Source organism: Globicephala melas, chromosome 12 (assembly GCF_963455315.2).
Source record: "Globicephala melas chromosome 12, mGloMel1.2, whole genome shotgun sequence".
Lineage (NCBI taxonomy): Eukaryota > Metazoa > Chordata > Mammalia > Artiodactyla > Delphinidae > Globicephala > Globicephala melas.
In genome coordinates this window covers 6,944,601-6,962,811 of record NC_083325.1, presented here as the reverse complement: position 1 = coordinate 6,962,811, position 18,211 = coordinate 6,944,601, and the positions used below count along the sequence as shown (strand labels likewise).

The following is an 18,211-nucleotide window of genomic DNA, read 5'->3' as shown; positions in this document are numbered from 1 at the left end:
GCTTCCTTACTTCCAGCAGAGATAAAATTTAAGAAGGCCCTTACGTTCAGGAATTATTAGATGCCATACTCTTATCTTCTGCTTTGGCTATTATTAAGGTCCCCAGGCATTCTAAGCTTGACTCTGGAAGCCACAGGAAATCACCTTGCTGACATTTCCACACACACACACGACAAATGCTGTCTTCAAAGAGTCCAAAAGTCAAACCTCTGTCACAGTCCAAGGGAGCTCATCTCCTGATGATAGTCTGGAGAAACTGACAAGAGACACCCAACAATCAGGACCAGAGAAGGAAAAACATTACTGGCAGTCAAATGACTGTTGGTACGATAAGAAGAAAAACCTCGGGTTTGGACCAAATAAAAACCTGGTCCCACCAGAAATTCTAAAATTCCCACTACTGATCACTGTACATGCATTAAACATGGCATCATCAAAACTCAAGTGGCAATATTTGTGGAAACTCTTCAAGTATCTTGGCCAGAAGTATTGCCATTGGTTCTCCTAAATCTCAGATCCAGCCCCTCTGGAACTCAAACTCTCACCCTCTGAGATAATAACTAGAGATAAAATGATGGCGTTTATGAATCAGCACTGGTGGGGAAATATTAACAAGGCTGCACAAAGCGCCCACTTTGCCTGCCCCACCTGCACAAAATACAATCCAGGGAAACCTGTCCTCACTGCTTCTGGGCACTTTAAATTGCCTATTATTGGGCCATTCGGGGTTTGACAAATGGACTTCATTCAGATACCCTTACTTCATGATACAAATGTGTCTTGGTGACGATTTTTATGTTTTTCCACTGGACTGAAGCTTTTCCATTTAGACAAGCTACTGCCTCTTCAGTAGCTAAAATCTTATTGCGAACACTCACCCCTACCCTAGGGAACCCCACTTGAGTTCCACAGTGACTAGGGAACCCGTTTTACTGGTCAAATATCATGGCAAGTCTGTGCTGTCTGGCCAGTTCTACAGCACTTTCACTTATCCTCAGTCTTCAGGACTAATCAGATGAGCCAATGGCATCATCAAAACTCAAGTGGCAATATTCGTGGAAACTCTTCAAGTATCTTGGCCAAAAGTAGTGCCACTGGTCCTCCTAAATCTCAGATCCAGCCCCTTTGGAACTCAAACTCTCACCCTTTGAGGTGATAACTGAGCGCCCCATGCATCTACCCTCTGCCTCTTTTGACTTTCAGTTAATAAAAGGAGATACACTTCTGTGTAGCAAGGTCTAATTGAACCCTCTGAAAGAAATCATGCTCTAGTAGAGCAATCACTTCACAGTGCTCCGAGGAGATGAAGACCTCAAACACCCTGCAACCTGGGGATTTTGTTTATTGGAAAAGGGATCTCCAAAAAGCCTTTAACCAAACTGGAAAGGCCCTGATCAAGTGTTACCGACCAACACGTGTGCCTCCAAACTCCAAGAAGTTGACTCCTGGATCAACGTGTCTCATCTACAGAAAGCCCCCACCCCTGACTGCACCTGCACACCAACCGGTGACCTCAAATTAAAGGCTTCTAAGGACTGAAGCACACAACAGCTAAAGCAGACAGCTTTCCCAAGACAATAGGATCAAGCCTATATATTCTCTCCTTTCTGCCTTTTCTCACCTTGTTTCCTTCTCTATCCCGGAGAAACAACACCCTCATTCCCATTACCCAACCCCCAGCAAAAGGAGGAAACCTTTCTGCCTGTTGCGTCTATCATCAGAAACCCAAATCTGCCCATGATGGCAGTGACCCTTCAGTCTTCCCCGTAGCAAACTTCTCCTTCATCTCCAATGCGACCGTTAACTATACCCACAGCCCTTTGGGTATTTCTTACCAAATCAAACCTCTACAGCCAGGTTTGTACCTTGCTTTGACCCCTCCTCTGCCGTAACATTCAATGCAATTAATTGTATCTATACCACTTATAGTTCCCTGTTCTCACTACCACCTTAGGTCTGCTTGCCATAGCAAAACAATCCCCCTCTGTAGGGCCTTCGAGAACAAAGTCCACAGGACAGGACAGTTTCTCCCTAACTGTTCCCCAAACACCACCGACCCTTGGCTAGAAAGGGTCAACCAAATACTCTCAATTAGTGGCACTATTAATAATCAAACCCTAGCAGGGGTCTTGTGTGCCCCACCAGGGTCTATCTTTGTCTGTGGCAAATAAGCCTTAAAGGGGCCCATGGGTATTCAGACAGTTGGTGGACTGGAGGCCCATGTTTACTAGAATTTCGAAGTCTCGCCATGAGCAACACAATAAATGAGAAGCCTCCCATTAATCTTCCCAATGAAAACTTCATCGCCACCGCCTTAGGCAGGAAATCCCAGGAGGTCTCCATGATGCTGGATTTGCCTCCATCAAAGGGCACTTATCCCTTTGTGGGCTTTCACGTCTATGAACAAATCATTAGAAATCTCTCTCTGGAATTGGGAAAATTTGCCGATTTCACTGCTAACGCAATAGCAACTTCACAATGATCACTTCACTCATTGGCTAAAGTAGTTCTGTCAATCACATAGCCCTTGTTACCTACTTATCGAACAAGAAGGTGTGTGTGGGACAGCAAACACCACCTGCTGCACACAGGTAAATTCCTCTGGAGCAGCAGAAACCCAAGCACATAAAATTAGAGAACGAGCACTTGGGCTAAGACAAATTTCACCTGACAATCCATGGTCCTTGTATCTCTTTAGCTGGTTACCTTCAGGTTTGGGCTCCTAGTTTAGCACTATTATATAACCTGGGGTCATTATTCTGCTCATCTTATTTTGTATAATCCCTTTTAAGCTTTGTACCTGATGCCTGTCAAACCTCTGTAGAAAGGATGTACCCAATAAGGTGATGCTGACTCAATACTTCAAGGTGATCTCCAAAGCTTACCACTCTAGTAAGATAGAGACTTTAGGTGGGAAACGCCTCAGTTCTTCCTCTTCCCCTTCCCTGTGACTTAAATGTGGCCTCAATGGTTTCCAATCTGTGTACCTCCTCTGATGTGGGACTTGGCACCCAGGTGTGAAATTAACAAGGGAAACCTTAACTAAAACTGGTGTTGAGAAGGCCTGCAGAGGGAGCTCTTACACCCGACCATAGATGGCGGCAGTGGTGGGACTGAAGTGAGCTTCTGACAGCATTTGGGGACGTCTAGAAACACAAACTTGGCATCCATGAACACTTTGAGCTTACTGTCTATCTCACTGTTTCTGGGGACCACTGGTAAGTTCCTCCTGGTTGAGCTCGGTTCTTCTTGCATTCAAGTTCCTGATCTAATTGGCTTTCCTTTACAGGGCGGGTCAGCTTGAACTGGTAGAGGATTCTGCCTGCAGCCGCTTGAGTTGGCAGACGGTTCTGCTCAGGGCCAAGCCCCCAGCCATTCAGACCACAAAACCTTCAGCCCTGTCCCCAGATTCCACATCGGGAACTTCTGGTGGCAGCTACAGGCCCCTGTTTGTTTGGAATCAGTCCACAGTCCCCATTCTTTGGGGCCTGCAAGTTCAGTCCTTTTCCCGCTTTCCAGATTAGCGTGGCTCCAGGAAACCCAAAGGCCTGGCTGAAAAAAGGGAGGGGGGATCCTTTATATGTAGAGAGTTGAGTATACTACGACCTGATTATTTTATGTTTAACGACTATAATCCTGGAAGTTGCAATTATCTAATAAGCTGGCAAAATTTTACTAAAAACAACCTAGAATGACAATGGCCATTATGGGGAATGCTCCAACTAGACAAGATTGTTCAAAGAAATACAATGGAGAGCAAAGGATCCCAAACTGGACAGACAGAATGGGATACCTATTTTAATTGCTATGCATAAGACTACAAAACACTTCAAGATTCCAAAATAGCTTCATTAACAGACTCGTTACAAAAGGCTAAGGGGGACTTCCCTGGTGGTCCAGTGGTAAAGAATCCGTCCTACGATGCAGGGGACACGGGTTCGATCCCTTGTCAGGAAACTAGGATCCCACATGCCACGGGGCAACTGAGCCCGCACACCTCAACTAAAGAGCCCACGTGCCGCAAACTACAGAGCCCACGCGCCCTGGAGCCCACGCGCCACAAATAGAGAAGAGAAAACCTGCATGCCACAACTAGAGAGAAGCCCATGCGCCTCAATGAAAGATCCCACATGCTGCAATGAAGATCCCACATGCCATAACGAAGACCCGACGCAGCCAAAAATAAAAGGCTAAGGAAAAATTAAAGACAAAAAAGGTAGCTAACACAAAAGATGCTAGGACAGACGTCACGACTGATGTGACTCTTACTGCCCCCCATCCTTTTTCACCTGAGTACTCCCATTTTACTAACTTTCCGTCTAAGATACATTTTCACTGCAGAGAGACTATCAGACAATTACCATTTAAAGTAAAACTACCCAAGGTTGCAGATGAACCCTCTCAGGTGTCCTTCAGCCCTTGGTCTAAGACTGAACAAAGAACTATAAAGAATTTTCTAAACCTAGAGAGGAACCCCAAAAGTTTTTCTGAAGAACTTAGAGTCACCATCTGGGCCTGTGACCTTGGACTGCCAGATCTTTATCAGTTTGTTCACGTGCGGTAGGACCTGGGGTAGCCCCCAAAATGGAGGCAAGAAACAAAACAGCGGGACATCCCTGGTGGTCCAGTGGTTAAGAATCCTCCTTCCAATGCAGGGGATGTGGATTCAATCCCTAGTTGGGGAACTAAGAGCCCACATGCTGTGGGGCAACTAAGCCCATGCGTCACAACTACGGAGCCTGCGCGCCACAACTAGAGAGGCTGCGCGCCACAACTAGAGAGCCTGCACATCACAACTAGAGCCCACATGCTACAACTACTGACCCCACACACCACAACTACTGAGCCTGTGTGCCACAACTAGAAAGCCCACATGCCGCGACTAGAGAGCCCATGTGCCACAACTAGAGAAGCCCACACACCACAATGAAGAGCCCGCACGCCTCAACAAGAGCCCACACACCACAACAAAGACCCAGCGCAGCAAAAAAAAAAAAAAAAGTAAAGAAACAAAATGGCAAAACCCCAAGAATGATATTCGAGATCCTTAACCAGAAAGGGCTCACAAAACAGCAACTGCCCGTTAACAAGCCATTCCTAGAATTTCCCTGCCTGCACTGATTTTGTCTATTATCCACTAATGCAAACAAAGGAAAGATAAATCTGTGGCAGACATTACAGCCCATCTGGAAGCTCTCCTTTTCTGGCATTCAGGGTTCCATAGGATAAATAACCCAGACAGCCTGCTCTAGGTGCCCTCTTTGTAAATGGATTATCTCATGAGATTAATGGATTGGCAAGAAGGCAGGAAATAGGATGGGAGGCCACAGGCCTGTCTAAACTCGTGAGGACAGCTGAGCATTTTGAAAGGACCCCGGAGCAACACTGCAAACAGAAATCTACCGAACTAACAGCCTTACAAATACAACGGCTCCAGGGCCAGAGACGCAAAACACCACCTGCGCTGCAGTCTCCTAAGGGTTCCATTTTTGAAAAATGTTGGTCCAAAGACTGGTGTCACAGCTGTAATCAACTGGGGCACTGAAAAACCAGATTGCTCTCAAACTATTACCAGTAGTTCCCATAAACCGCCAAGGGGAAACTAAAATTAAAATTAATGGGAAAACGTGCCAAATTTTAGCTGATACCAGAGTTGCATTTTCTACTTTAAATCCCACCCTCACAGGACAACAAATTCCTCGGAGTAAAAAGGAGGTTCCCATAGTGGGGGTATCTAATAAAGTTCAAAGAATTTTCATCTCAACTGGTACAAATGACTCTGGGACCTTTCACTGAAGAAACTTCCTTTGTGCTATGCGACCCAGCCCCCGTCATTCTATCAGTTGGAAATCTGAGAAGGTCTAATATGTTTTGCTTCCAATGGAAAACTCACCTTAGAATTTCCTGACCAACTTGAACCTGATCTTTTATGTTCCTTGTAGTGTTTCTGAGACAGAGAAGAGAAAGTTCAACAAAAGCCCCCTAATTTAACTGACATACCCAAACATTTGTGGGCTGCTTGTAATACTGACATTGGAAGAATAAAAAGTGTGGAACCTAATATAAAGGTTCAGATAGATGTAGCTAAACCTCTCCCTAAGTTACCTCAATATCCATCGAAGCCTGAGACCATACAAGGCCTTACGGCCAAAGCAGAAGACTTAAGCAAGCAGGAGCTAACCGTTCCCTGCACCAGACCTGCAACACGCCCATCTTACTGGTCTGGAAACTTAATGGACGGGGACGGCGATCTGTCCATGCCCTGAGAGCTACTAGTAAGATGCAGGCGACCCTTGAACAACATAGGCATTAGGGGCGCCAACCCCTATGCAGTTGAAATCCGCATATAACTTCACAATCCACCCTCCACATCCGTGGTTTCACTTCCCCAGATGCAACCAACCTTGGAGCGTGTAGCACTGTAGTACTAGTTACTGAAAGAAAATCCACACAAAAGTGAACCCACGCAGTTCAGACCATGAAGTTCAAAGGTCAACTGCAGGTAACCCCTTTTCCAGTCGTCCTGAAACCAAAACCCTCTGTCACAGGTTCCACCTGATTTGAAATGCTTCACTGCCGTAGACCTCTGTTCAGCTTTCTTCAACAACCCTTAGACCCCAAAAGCCAGCAGCTACCTGCCCTTACTTGGAACAATCAGCAATATACCTGGACACTCACGCCTCGAGGACTCACTGGGGCCCCTTCTTATTTCTCCCAAATGCTCCACCAAGACATAAGCGCCCTATAGTTCCCGGGAAATCAACCCTTTCACAGTATGTAGAAGATCCCCTGCTGTGCTCAGCTACCCAAGAGGCATCCACAAAAGACCCCTTGTATTTGCTCCAACAGTGAGCTGAAAAGGACACAAAGTCTCTAAGGAAAAATCACAATTATCTCCAGACACTGTTCACTACCTAGGTCACCATCTAAGCGCTGAAGGATTCCGCTATCTCCAAAAAGAATTCGGCTAACACAGGGTTCCCTAGACCCACTACCAAGCAACAGCTCGGTGAATTCCTAGGTTTGGCTGGTTATTGCACACCTTGGGTTCCTAACTTTTCTCTGTTGGCTTCCCCACTCTATGAACTAACTAAAGTTTCAGTCCCTGAACTTGAAACAGTGGGGATCTCTAACATCAAGAGGGTCCTGTCTCTGAACCTAGTCCCTTTTGTTTAGGCTCTTTGAGAGACACTCATCCTTTTCACCTTAGCTCCTCTGCCCCTATTCATTTATTAAGCCTAGACTTCTTAGAAAAGGATCATCCTGAAATTTTTGTCTCCCTAAAGGGGAAAATAATTATAGAACGTGACACAGTTGAAATCAAACTAGCCAATCAGGTGAATTAAATGACCCTCAGGCATCTTTTATTTGCTCTGTCTCTGATGGCACTGAAGCTGGTTCTGAAGACTGATCATCTGAATCAGCTACCACCTTACTTATAGGGAAAATCTCCAACTCATACTGACAAAATCCACAGTGTACCTCCCATTAGGATTCAGACAGCTCCCTCAGAACTTTTCCCGAGGGAATTGGTCAATACCCTGTAAGTAAAGAAGCCCTTCGAAGTGTAAAGCCAATAATAGAAGATTACGAAGCTCAGGGCCTCATTATCCTTTGCATTGATCCCTATAACACTCCTATTTTGCCTGTGAGAAACCCAAGGGCCAAGGAGAGAGGTGTATCCAGGTCCTCCAAGCAATACACTGTTATCCCTTGAACGCTGTTGTTCCGAACCCTCACACACAACTGACATCCATTTCCCCTGGAAGCAAACTTTTTCACTGTAACTGAATTATACAGTGCGTACTTTGGTATTTCAGTTGAGAAAACTAGCCAATATCTTTTTGCCTTCACCTAGGAAGGACCATAATACACGTGAACAGTAACGCTCCAGGGTTTCACACAAAGTCTCTCTTACTTTCCACAGATCTTGAAACCTGATTTGGGTGAAATAAAGTCTTCTGCAGGCTCTACTCTGTTACAATATACAGCTGACCCTCGAATAACGCGGGGGCTAGGGATGCCGACCCCCCATGCAGTTGAAAATCTGAGTATAACTTTACAGTCAGCCCTTCATATCCACATCGATGGATCCAACCACCTGCAGGCTATGTAGTACTGTAGTGCGTATTTACTGAAAAAAAAAAAGTCCACATATAAATGGACTCGGGCACTTCAAACCCATGCTGTTCAAGGGTCAACTGTATAGATGATTTGTTTCTATGTTCTCCTTCTCAAACCTCTTCAGAGGAGGACGGCATCCACCTGTGGAAACTTCTGGCTTAAGGGACATAAAGTCTCCAAAGAAAAATTGCAGTCTGCCCAAACTCAAGTTCAGTATTTTGGGCACCCAATCTCAGAACAAGGACTACATTTGTATCCAGGTAGGCGTCATGGCATCCTGAACTTCCCAAAGCCTAAAACTCTGCCCCAATTACAAGGTATTCTGGAGCTAGCTGGCTGCCGTCAAAACCGGATTTCAAATCTCTCTCTTGTGGCCCAGCCTCCATATGCTGTATTAGAAAGCAGCAAACCTGACCCCACCATTAGAGGAGATCAACATGCCACAGCTTTGAAGTCTTTAAGAAAAGTTTAATGACACCACCTACCCTTGGACATCCTCAATACCAGCTTCCTGTTCCCTCTTCGCAGGTGAGAACAGCCTTGAAGTACTCGCCCAAAAGCACGGGGACCGTCATCAACCCATAGGGTATTAGAGCCAACAGCTGTAACTTACGGCACTGGGATATTCCCTTTTACTCAGAGCCATTCCTGCCGCTGCCCTTCTGGTTAAGGCCACCAAAGAGAGACTCATGGGATCCCCTTTAACCATCTCTGTACCCATGCAGTGAAGCCCCCCTGAATTCTCATTACACCTATGAAATCCTTCTGCTAACTGCTCCTCACATAACTCTTTCATGTTGTGATAACCTCAATCCTGTTTTTCTTCGCTCTTCACTGATGAAACTCCTCATGACTGTTTAACACTGACAGACCACCATATATATGTATATTTTTTGTGGTACGCGGGCCTCTCACTGTCGTGGCCTCTCCCGTTGCGGAGCACAGGCTCCGGACACGCAGGCTCAGCGGCCATGGCTCACGGGCCCAGCCGCTCCGCGGCATGTGGGATCTTCCCGGACCGGGGCTTGAACCCGTGTCCCCTGCATCGGCAGGCGGACTCTCAACCACTGCGCCACCAGGGAAGCCCCCACAGACCACCTTTTGACTCTCCGTATTAACTCAGAGGAGACTCCTCTGACCAGTGTAGTTTCTTCACGGTTTACTGACGGCTCCTATTTAAAAGATGAACATGTGAACATCATGCTGTATTTGCTATTACAGCTTCTCTTGAAGTCACTGAGACAGCACCTCTACCTACGGCTACTTTGGCCCAACAGGCTGAATTATACACTCTCACTCTTTGGTCAAAGGCAAAACCACAAACATTTTTATCTATAGCCAATAAGCATTCCTTGCCACTGTACATGCATTAAACCACTGGTCCAGTGACAAAGCACTCATGAACTAATATTGGTGGGAAAATAATAAAGCTACAAGACGTACCAACCGTGCTTGTCCCACCTGTCCAAAATACAACCCAGGGAAACGTGTTCACGTTACTCCTGGGCATTTTGAATTGCCTGATGGACCATTCAAGGTTTATCAAATGGATTTCATAGCTTCCCCCATCTCATAGGTATAAATGTTTTAATCATGGTCTGTATGTTTTCTCAGAAGAGTGAAGCTTTCCCTTGTAGATATACAACTGCTTCTATGGCTAAAATTTTGTTATAAAAGATTATCCCTTCCTGGGGACCCCCTCTCGAGCGTCATGATAGAAGGGACTCATTTTACAGGTCAAGTGCTACAACAGGTGTGTGTTGTCTGGCCAGTTTTACAACATTTTCCCTGGACTCACCATTCTCAATCCTCAGGGTTAGTTGAAAGTGCTAACAGCACCATTAAAACTCATTTGGCAAAATTTGTAGAGACCGTCCAAATACCTTGGCCAAAAGTATCGCCTTTGGTCCTTCTGAATCTCAGATCCACCCCCTTGGCAACTCATAAACCCTCACCCTTTGAGAGAGTCACAGGACACCCAATGTACTGGCCCCTGCCTCTTCTGATCCACAGCTGTTAAAAGGAGATATATGTCAATACTGTAAAGGCCTAATTTCTTCTATTAAAAATAATCATGCTGGCAGAAATGCTGAAACTGGGCCATTCCTAAATGACTGGGGGCAGGAGTTAGTGCTTTCCAAAATTTCTCAGTGCCTTAAACAGAGTAGGTGACATAAGGAACTTGGCAAATTATAAGAAGGTAACGTTCTGTCCTGACCTAAGCCATGTGGCTGACAGGGTCTTGGTGCTCCGGCTGGGTGTCAGGCCTGTGCCTCTGAGGTGGGAGAGCCAACTTCAGGACACTGGACCACCAGAGACCTCCCAGCTCCACGTAATATCAAACGGTGAAAGCTCTCCCAGAGATCTCCATCTCAACACCAACACCCAGCTTCACTCAACGAATAGCAAGCTACAGTGCTGGACACCCTATGCCAAACAACCAGCAAGACAGGAACACAACCACACCCATTAGCAGAGAGGCTGCCTAAAACCATAATAAGTCCACAGACACCCCAAAACACACCACCAGACGTGGACCTGCCCACCAGAAAGACAAGATCCAACCTCATCCACCAGAACACAGGCACCAGTCCCCTCCACCAGGAAGCCTACACAACCCATTGAACCAACCCTTAGCCACTGGGGGCAGACACCAAAAACAAAGGAAACTACAAACCTGCAGCCTGCGAAAAGGAGACCCCAAACACAGTAAGATAAGCAAAATGAGAAGACAGAGAAATACACAGCAGATGAAGGACCAAGGTAAAAACCCACCAGACCAAACAAATGAAGAGGAAATAGGCAGTCTACCTGAAAAAGAGTTCAGAGTAATGATAGTAAAGATGATCCAAAATCGTGGAAATAGAATAGAGAAAATGCAAGAAACATTTAACAAGGACCTAGAAGAACTAAAGAACAAACAAACAATGACAACACCACAATAAATGAAATTAAAAATTCTCTAGAAGGAATCAGTGGCAGAATAACTGAGGCAGAAGAACAGATACGTGACCTGGAAGATAAAACAGTGGAAATAACTACCACAGAGCAGAATAAAGAAAAAAGAATGAAAAGAATTGAGGACAGTCTCAGAGACCTCTGGGACAACATGAAACGCACCAACATTCGAATTGTAGGGGTCCCAGAAGAAGAGAAAAAGAAAGGGACTGAGAAAATATTTGAAGAGATTATAGTTGAAAACTTCCCTATTATGGGAAAGGAAATAGTCGATCAAGTCAGGGAAGCCCAGAGAGACCCACACAAGATAAATCCAAGGAGAAACAAGACACATATTAATCAAACTATCAAAAACTAACTACAAAGAAACAATATTAAAAGTAGTAAGGGAAAAACAACAAATAAAATACAAGGGAATCCCCACACGGTTAACAGCTGATCTTTCAGCAGAAACTCTGCAAGCCAGAGGGGAGTGGCAGGACATATTTAAAGTGATGAAAGGGAAAAACCTATAATCAAGATTACTCTACCCAGCAAGGATCTCATTCAGATTCGACGGAGAAATTAAAACCTTTACAGACAAGCAAAAGCTAAGAGAATTCAGCACCACCAAATCAACTTTACAACAAATGCTAAAGGAACTTCTCTAGGCAGGAAACAAAAGGGAAGGAAACAACCTACAATAACAAACCCAAAACAATTAAAAAAATGGTAATAGGAACATACATATCAATAATTACCTTAAATGTAGTTTAAGGCATAAACTGGCTGAATGGATACAAAAACAAGACCCACATATATGCGGTCTACAAGAGACTCACTTCAGACCTAGGCACACATACAGACTGAAATTGAGGGGATGGAAAAAGATATACCATGCAAATGGAAACCAAAAGAAAGTTGGAGTAGCAATTCTCATATCAGACAAAATAGACTTTAAAATAAAGACTATAACAAGAGACAAAGAGGAACACTACATAATGATCAAGGGACCAATCCAAGAAGAAGACATAACAATTGTAAATATATATGCAACCAACATAGGAGCACCTCAATACATAACGCAAATGCTAACAGTCATAAAAGGGGAAATCGATAGTAACACATTCATAGTAGGAGACTTTAACAGCCCACTTTCACCAATGGACAGATCATCTAAAATGAAAATAAATAAGGAAACACAAGCTTTAAATGATACATTAAACAAGATGGACTTAATTGATATTTATAGGACATTCCATCCAAAAACAACAGGACTGCTCTCCAAACTTGCCTGTGGTTCACCATAGATTGCTGGTCCCAAATTGCAATTCCTCTGCTATTTAGGAATAAGCTCAATTGTGCGGGCTGAACTGATTATCTTTTATTTTTTTTTTCCAAAAAGGTTGACACCACTAATCGCTAATATACTTTGCTAAATTACCAGATCATACCCTCCAATAGCACAACTGCTCGACCTGCCATCTTGACCCAAGAAATGCACCAAGATATTATTACCAGACTAATACTTTTAACACACTTTACAACTCTCCCAAGATATTATTAAAGAACCCCTCCCCCCCAAAATGCCAGATCTGTGGTCTTGGCTAATGCCATATAAATTGGGAAACTTAATTATGAGCCGGGCTCAAGGACTCCTTATACCTTCACCAGTGTTCCCCTGTGCTTTATTTTACTCTCATAAAAAATGCTTTCTATGCTGTTTAAGGTAACTTATGCCCTATTCTCTAAATGTCTCCATTGTCTCTGTTATCACCCCAAGTTTCCTTAATATGATGTCAAAACATCAGAGGACTAATTGTATTAATCATGTTTTTAAAAAATATTTTTATGATATTTTGACTTCTTGGGGGCCTCCCTGACAGGGGAGAGATGGCCCCTTCTGGGGTAGCCAATACTTAAGAGACAGCAAAGGGCTCACAAGGGAGCACGACTTTCATACAAAACCCAACAATCCAGCGCTCACACTCTGAGCACCTCCTCTGACGGCTCTTACCCTCCAAGAGGCAATATTCCTCTGCCCGAATCACCCAGGGCCGGTACCAGACAACTAGAGACCACCCTGCAGCCCACAGCCCACTGACATTATACAAACGAGCCATGCCGTTTCCCCTTTCCTGCCAAAATACAATGCCCCATGCCTTCCCTTCACTGCTGTTCCTGCCTCCGGACGCTGGGTGCTTCCCCAAGTAGCCCCGAGTGTCATGCTCTCATTTCTAACAGAACTGCGAATAACAGTAAACTCTTCCTTCAATGGCATGGACCTCTCTGTATTGTTACTCAGTCACCGTTACACATTAAGACCCGGGCACAATCAGAGGCACGGTTCCCAACGTGGCCAAGTACAATGGTGGCACTTTAACTTCTCCTTTATTTTATGCTGCTGAAATAGCCTAATATTTCAATACGCACTACTAGAATATACACCTAAGATCCACTACTAAAAGCTACTTTATAGGATCCAGCAGATGTTGGTAATTTTTTTTAGCAGTGGGTAAGTGACAGGTGAAGTTAACGTGAGCAACTGTAAGGGTGAAAAGACCTTCTTCTAGGAGACTGAAGTCAACGGCTTAGACTTAAGCATCTAGGCCTAGTAGAGAGGAGGGGATACTTGGCAACATTCAGGGTTCAATTCTTCAATTCAGGGTTCATTCAGGGTTCTTTCCCGTTGTGGAGCACAGGCTCCGGACGCGCAGGTTCAGCGGCCATGGCTCACGGGCCCAGCCGCTCCGCGGCATGTGGGATCTTCCCGGACCGGAGCACGAACCCGCGTCCCCTGCATCGGCAGGCGGACTCTCAACCACTGTGCCACCAGGGAAGCCCCACCACTGCTTTTTAATAGATAACATCTGGTCTGATCAATGTAAAACTTACTAAAAAAGAAAACAAATATAATTTTCAGGTTGGGGTTGGAGAAAAACTTGCTACGTGCTTACATCCCATACCTGCCTCCCTCTCCTTGTATACTGTCCTGATGTGTTTTCCTGGCATAGGCAGATACCCATTTCATAGCAGCTTTTTAATGTCTTCATATATTAGTGGATGGATGGTGAACTCAAATTTACTGATGGGCCTAGTTTCTAATGCCAATCTGAGTAGAAAGATGACATTTCCTACATGCTTCACATCCACTGAATTAATGAGACAGGGCTGTTTTCAAGGGGTTCTTTGCACTCCTTTGGTTGTATTCTGAACATCCCAGTGCATGTACAGTTTTAGCTCCCTTTATTCATTCTTTGTTGTGTGTGTGTGTGTGTGTGTGTGTGTGTGTAAGTACATACCCTCAAATCAACTATACTGTTTTCAGATTTTTCTATATCCAAGGTACCCTTCTTGTATTTTGATATTCATTAAAACATGCAATTTACAACATCTGAACTACGGCAGGACACAAAACGTAGTTCTAACCCGTTCTGTACTACTCCTCGGGTAAGGACTAACTTCAGCCCTGCCGCTAGACAACTGTTTGATTCCTTCACAGACAACTTCACAGTGACACTCAAAGCCCAAGTGCGTTTTTGGTTAGCCTGTACTCTGAGAAATATGCTTCCAGGTAAAAACGTGATTTCCCTCCAAAGCATGATGGGAACACTTTACTGGGAAGGGAGTCTTCTTTCTTGCAAAACCTAAACCACCTGTCAATCATCTGGGTTGTCCCCTGTTGTGAGTGAACTACACACCGAAAACATCTGGTTCAGAGAGATCTTCTGAGGTTGTTTTCCAACCGTGGGATCCATTCAAATTTCAGGCTAAGCTTGTACAGAGTCAGATGCCACCAGGCACAGACTTCCAACTTTTGAGTAAGGGTCAAGGTTTGCTAAGTGTTCCAATCTGTAACCCTATCAACAAGCATTTTACAAAGCACGATGGATGGATGTTACTCGTCCGTGCCTGGAACTCCTCATAAAAACACAAGGGCTTCCAGAAACCCTGAGAGACAAAATCAATGATTTCTCTCCCGGCTGTTAACCAGCTCTTGCCGACTATTCATCTTACGCGTGATGATGGCTAATATTCGCCGAATGGCGAGCAGACGCTCCTTCAGCGAGATCATGCTGAGTATGGCCAGCTGAGCCTTCCGCTCCAACGGCAGCACTGCCAGGATCCACCAGGACCAGGCAGGACCACTAAGGTTACTCTGCAAAACAAAGGGAAGCACAAAATTAGCACCTACAATACAAGCCTGTTCGCCCCAAATGGTCTTTTGTTTACCCACAGACACGTGAACAAGAATTAAATGCCGTCTTCTCTCTGAGGTCTACCGCGCAATTCATTCAGCCCTCAAAACACAAAGCTTACTGTCACGTCACACACTGAAATGTGGGGAAACTCACAAAAGGAAGAATGTGTCAAGAGAAGCATCTTCCACAGGGAAACGCTATGGATTAGTCACCCTTGTTCTCTCAAAGCTCTAGTTCAGAACATATGACCAGCCAGAAAAGGAGACTATAATTTTTACCTCTACCGTCCAATGTTCTGTTGCTGTTCTTTAAGTTTTAAGTATGTTATATACAGCACAATGTTTATAAAGCACACAGTAGGTGTGCAAGTGTGAGTGTTACAGTAAGATAAACCTTATAATACAGTCAGTGACAAATGTACCTCTATATGAAACATCTTTGTATATGAGTTATTGTTAAATATATATATATAAGAAATTACTGTCAATTATATATTATTAATAGTTACTATTAATTATGCATGTACATATATATGAACTAGTAAGCGACCTGAGAGCCTTTATTTCACATAACCAAGCAGGCACTTCTGGAATGAGCTCTAAGCAAAAGTTGATCACAAAGTTGTTCTCAATAGTCCTGGTACTGGAACCAAGGCGTCCAAGGCGCCCTGCTTCTAATGTCTTGACTTCAGAATCCAAACTGGGAATCAGGGAGGGTGGCTCTAGACTCGCCAGAGCTCAGGGTGAGAGATCAGGAGGAACACAGAGGCCAAAGTGCACAGGGCAGCCCACGTCACTGTGCGGAAGGCACCCGTCTCCTCCCCAAGGGAAGAAGGCCCAAGTGCTGGACAAAACAACCTTCTGTGTGATTCATACCCTCCCTTTCCCTCCTCATCTTACCGAGTGGGGAGAAACTGAGTAGCATGATTAATGGGAAGGGCCTTGGCATAAAAATCTCTCCCACAAAGGACCTAAAATCCTCTGTGGCAGAAAGACTAATGGTCTCCCGAAGGCGTTGACCCCCCAGTTCCTGAAGCCCGTGGCTACGGCAGCTCACACGGCAGAAGGGACACTGCGGATGTGAGTGAGTCAGGGACCTGCAGATGGAGCGCTTATGCTGGATCTCCCCCACCTCGGTGGGCTCAGCCTCATCGCAAGGGTCTTTCCAGCAGGGAGCTGTTCTGGGCTGTGATCAGGGGCAGATGAGTCTATGGAAGAGGGGTCAGAGGTGCAAGCTGCCGGCCTGGAAGACGGACAAACGGGTGAGAGGCAAGGAACACCGCAAGCCTTTCGGGGCCAGAAAAGGCCAGGAAATGGATTCTCCTTTAGAGCCTCCAAGAAGGAAGAAAGTCTTGCCATCACCTTGGTCATAGCCTGCTGAGACCCGTGTCGGATCTCTGACCTCCAGAACTGTACAATAATAAATTTCTGTTGTTTTTAAGCCACTCCCATCATGCAATGTGTTACAATTAGAGATTAATTGGGGTTAATAAGCAAAAACTCCTAGAAAAAAGAATGATTCATACCTCAATCAAGTTAGTCTAATCACCTTGCTTTCTGAATCCAGGCTACAGAACAGAGGAGGAGGGGTTATAACAGAGTGGAGGGTGAGAAAGGACTCGGAGGTGAGCTGAGGCTGAAAGCACTGTCTTGGGTTTGGAAAAGACAGAACTCAAGTGGGGGTAAAAGACAGAAGCCCCCAAGAGACAGAAAAAGAACATAAAAATGGATGGAAAAGATACAAAAGACATTTCATCTGACTGTAAACCTGCTGAGACCTGGCCCTGCCCCCCTTTCTCCAGGATAGGTGAGCGGGCACAGTAGGACGAACTATACACTCTCAGTCACAAGCGCACAGCATCCCCACCTGGGCCACCCAAATGCGGAGAAGTGGAGTCATCTGCACTTACAAATGCTTCACAGACCTGAAACCCGTTCATCGCTTAAAGAACCAGTGTCACTGAGAGCAGTCCTGGGAGCAGGGAGAAAGCCCACGATGATGGGATCGAGGGCTAGGAAAGTTTCCGATTTAACGAGAGTTGGGGATTTTCTCTTCATTTATCCAACGCCTGTTCATTGGGTGCAGGGCAATCTTACATGCAAAACATAAAGTGTTCCTGCCCATATACTGAAATGACTACTAAATCTTCCCATGTTGGTGGGAGAAGTACAAAAGCTGACAGCCATCAGAATAAACTGATTTCTGAGAGAAAAGAAGTTACCTTCATGTAGTATTAATCAGAAAGCATGTATCGCTTTGCTCCAAATGGCACACGCTACTATACCAGGGGCTTCTTTGGGCTGCTGATAAATGAACTGGTTCATAAGCGACCATAATGGAATAAACAGCATAGCAGGTACCGCCAAGTTTTCCCCAGCATAATGTGTCTTAGCACATGACGGCAGGAAATAACAGCATGACAAAAGAAGAAAGGACGGTATACCTGAGGCTCAGGTTCTCTGTCGGGCATTAACCCAAAGTGGCTTAAGATCTGTTCTTTCATGTGATCCTGAAGTGAAGCAAACCAGGACACAGACTGCTGATAAACGGACTCATGCAGGGCGGTGAGCTCTTCATACTCTGCACCTTCCACCTGACCAAGGAGAAGAGACAACCTTTCAACAGTTCATTATCACACGCGTGTCCATCCCACAGTGACTGCGGCCACGTCTGCTGAGCGGATTCCTGGCATCAACACTTCAGTAATTCATCAGTGTTTTATAAACAAGATATATGCTCAACCTAGAAATCTTCACTTTTTTTACACAGTGGAGCTCTATCTACCCTGTCTGTCTGTCTGTCTGTAACATCCAGATGTTTCTCTTAATATAAGCACGGACCCGACGTTATCATGAATCATTTTTAATGAGTACATGCAATTCTATATCGGAGCTGTGCCATGATTTACTCAACCATTCACGTAAGATACATTTTAAAATACTACAAGT

At 44.9% G+C, this 18,211-nt stretch overlaps 1 protein-coding gene across 7 annotated transcripts in view; it reads right to left on the bottom strand.

Annotated features, from left to right (window-relative positions):
• LONRF2 (LON peptidase N-terminal domain and ring finger 2) overlaps window positions 1–18,211 on the bottom strand; it is an 88,356-nt gene that overhangs the window by 27,715 nt on the left and 42,430 nt on the right. For 4 of the 7 annotated variants that reach the window (XM_060309142.1, XM_060309139.1, XM_060309140.1 and 1 more), the window contains 2 exons: window positions 17,707–17,856; window positions 15,079–15,220 (listed from right to left, as the gene is read on the bottom strand). In XM_060309142.1, coding sequence (XP_060165125.1) covers window positions 15,079–15,220; window positions 17,707–17,856 — 292 coding nt within the window. Of the gene's footprint in view, window positions 1–162; window positions 257–11,986; window positions 15,221–17,706; window positions 17,857–18,211 lie in introns of those variants that run through there. The other 3 variants (XR_009566101.1, XR_009566100.1, XM_030838804.2) reach the window with 3 other exon arrangements.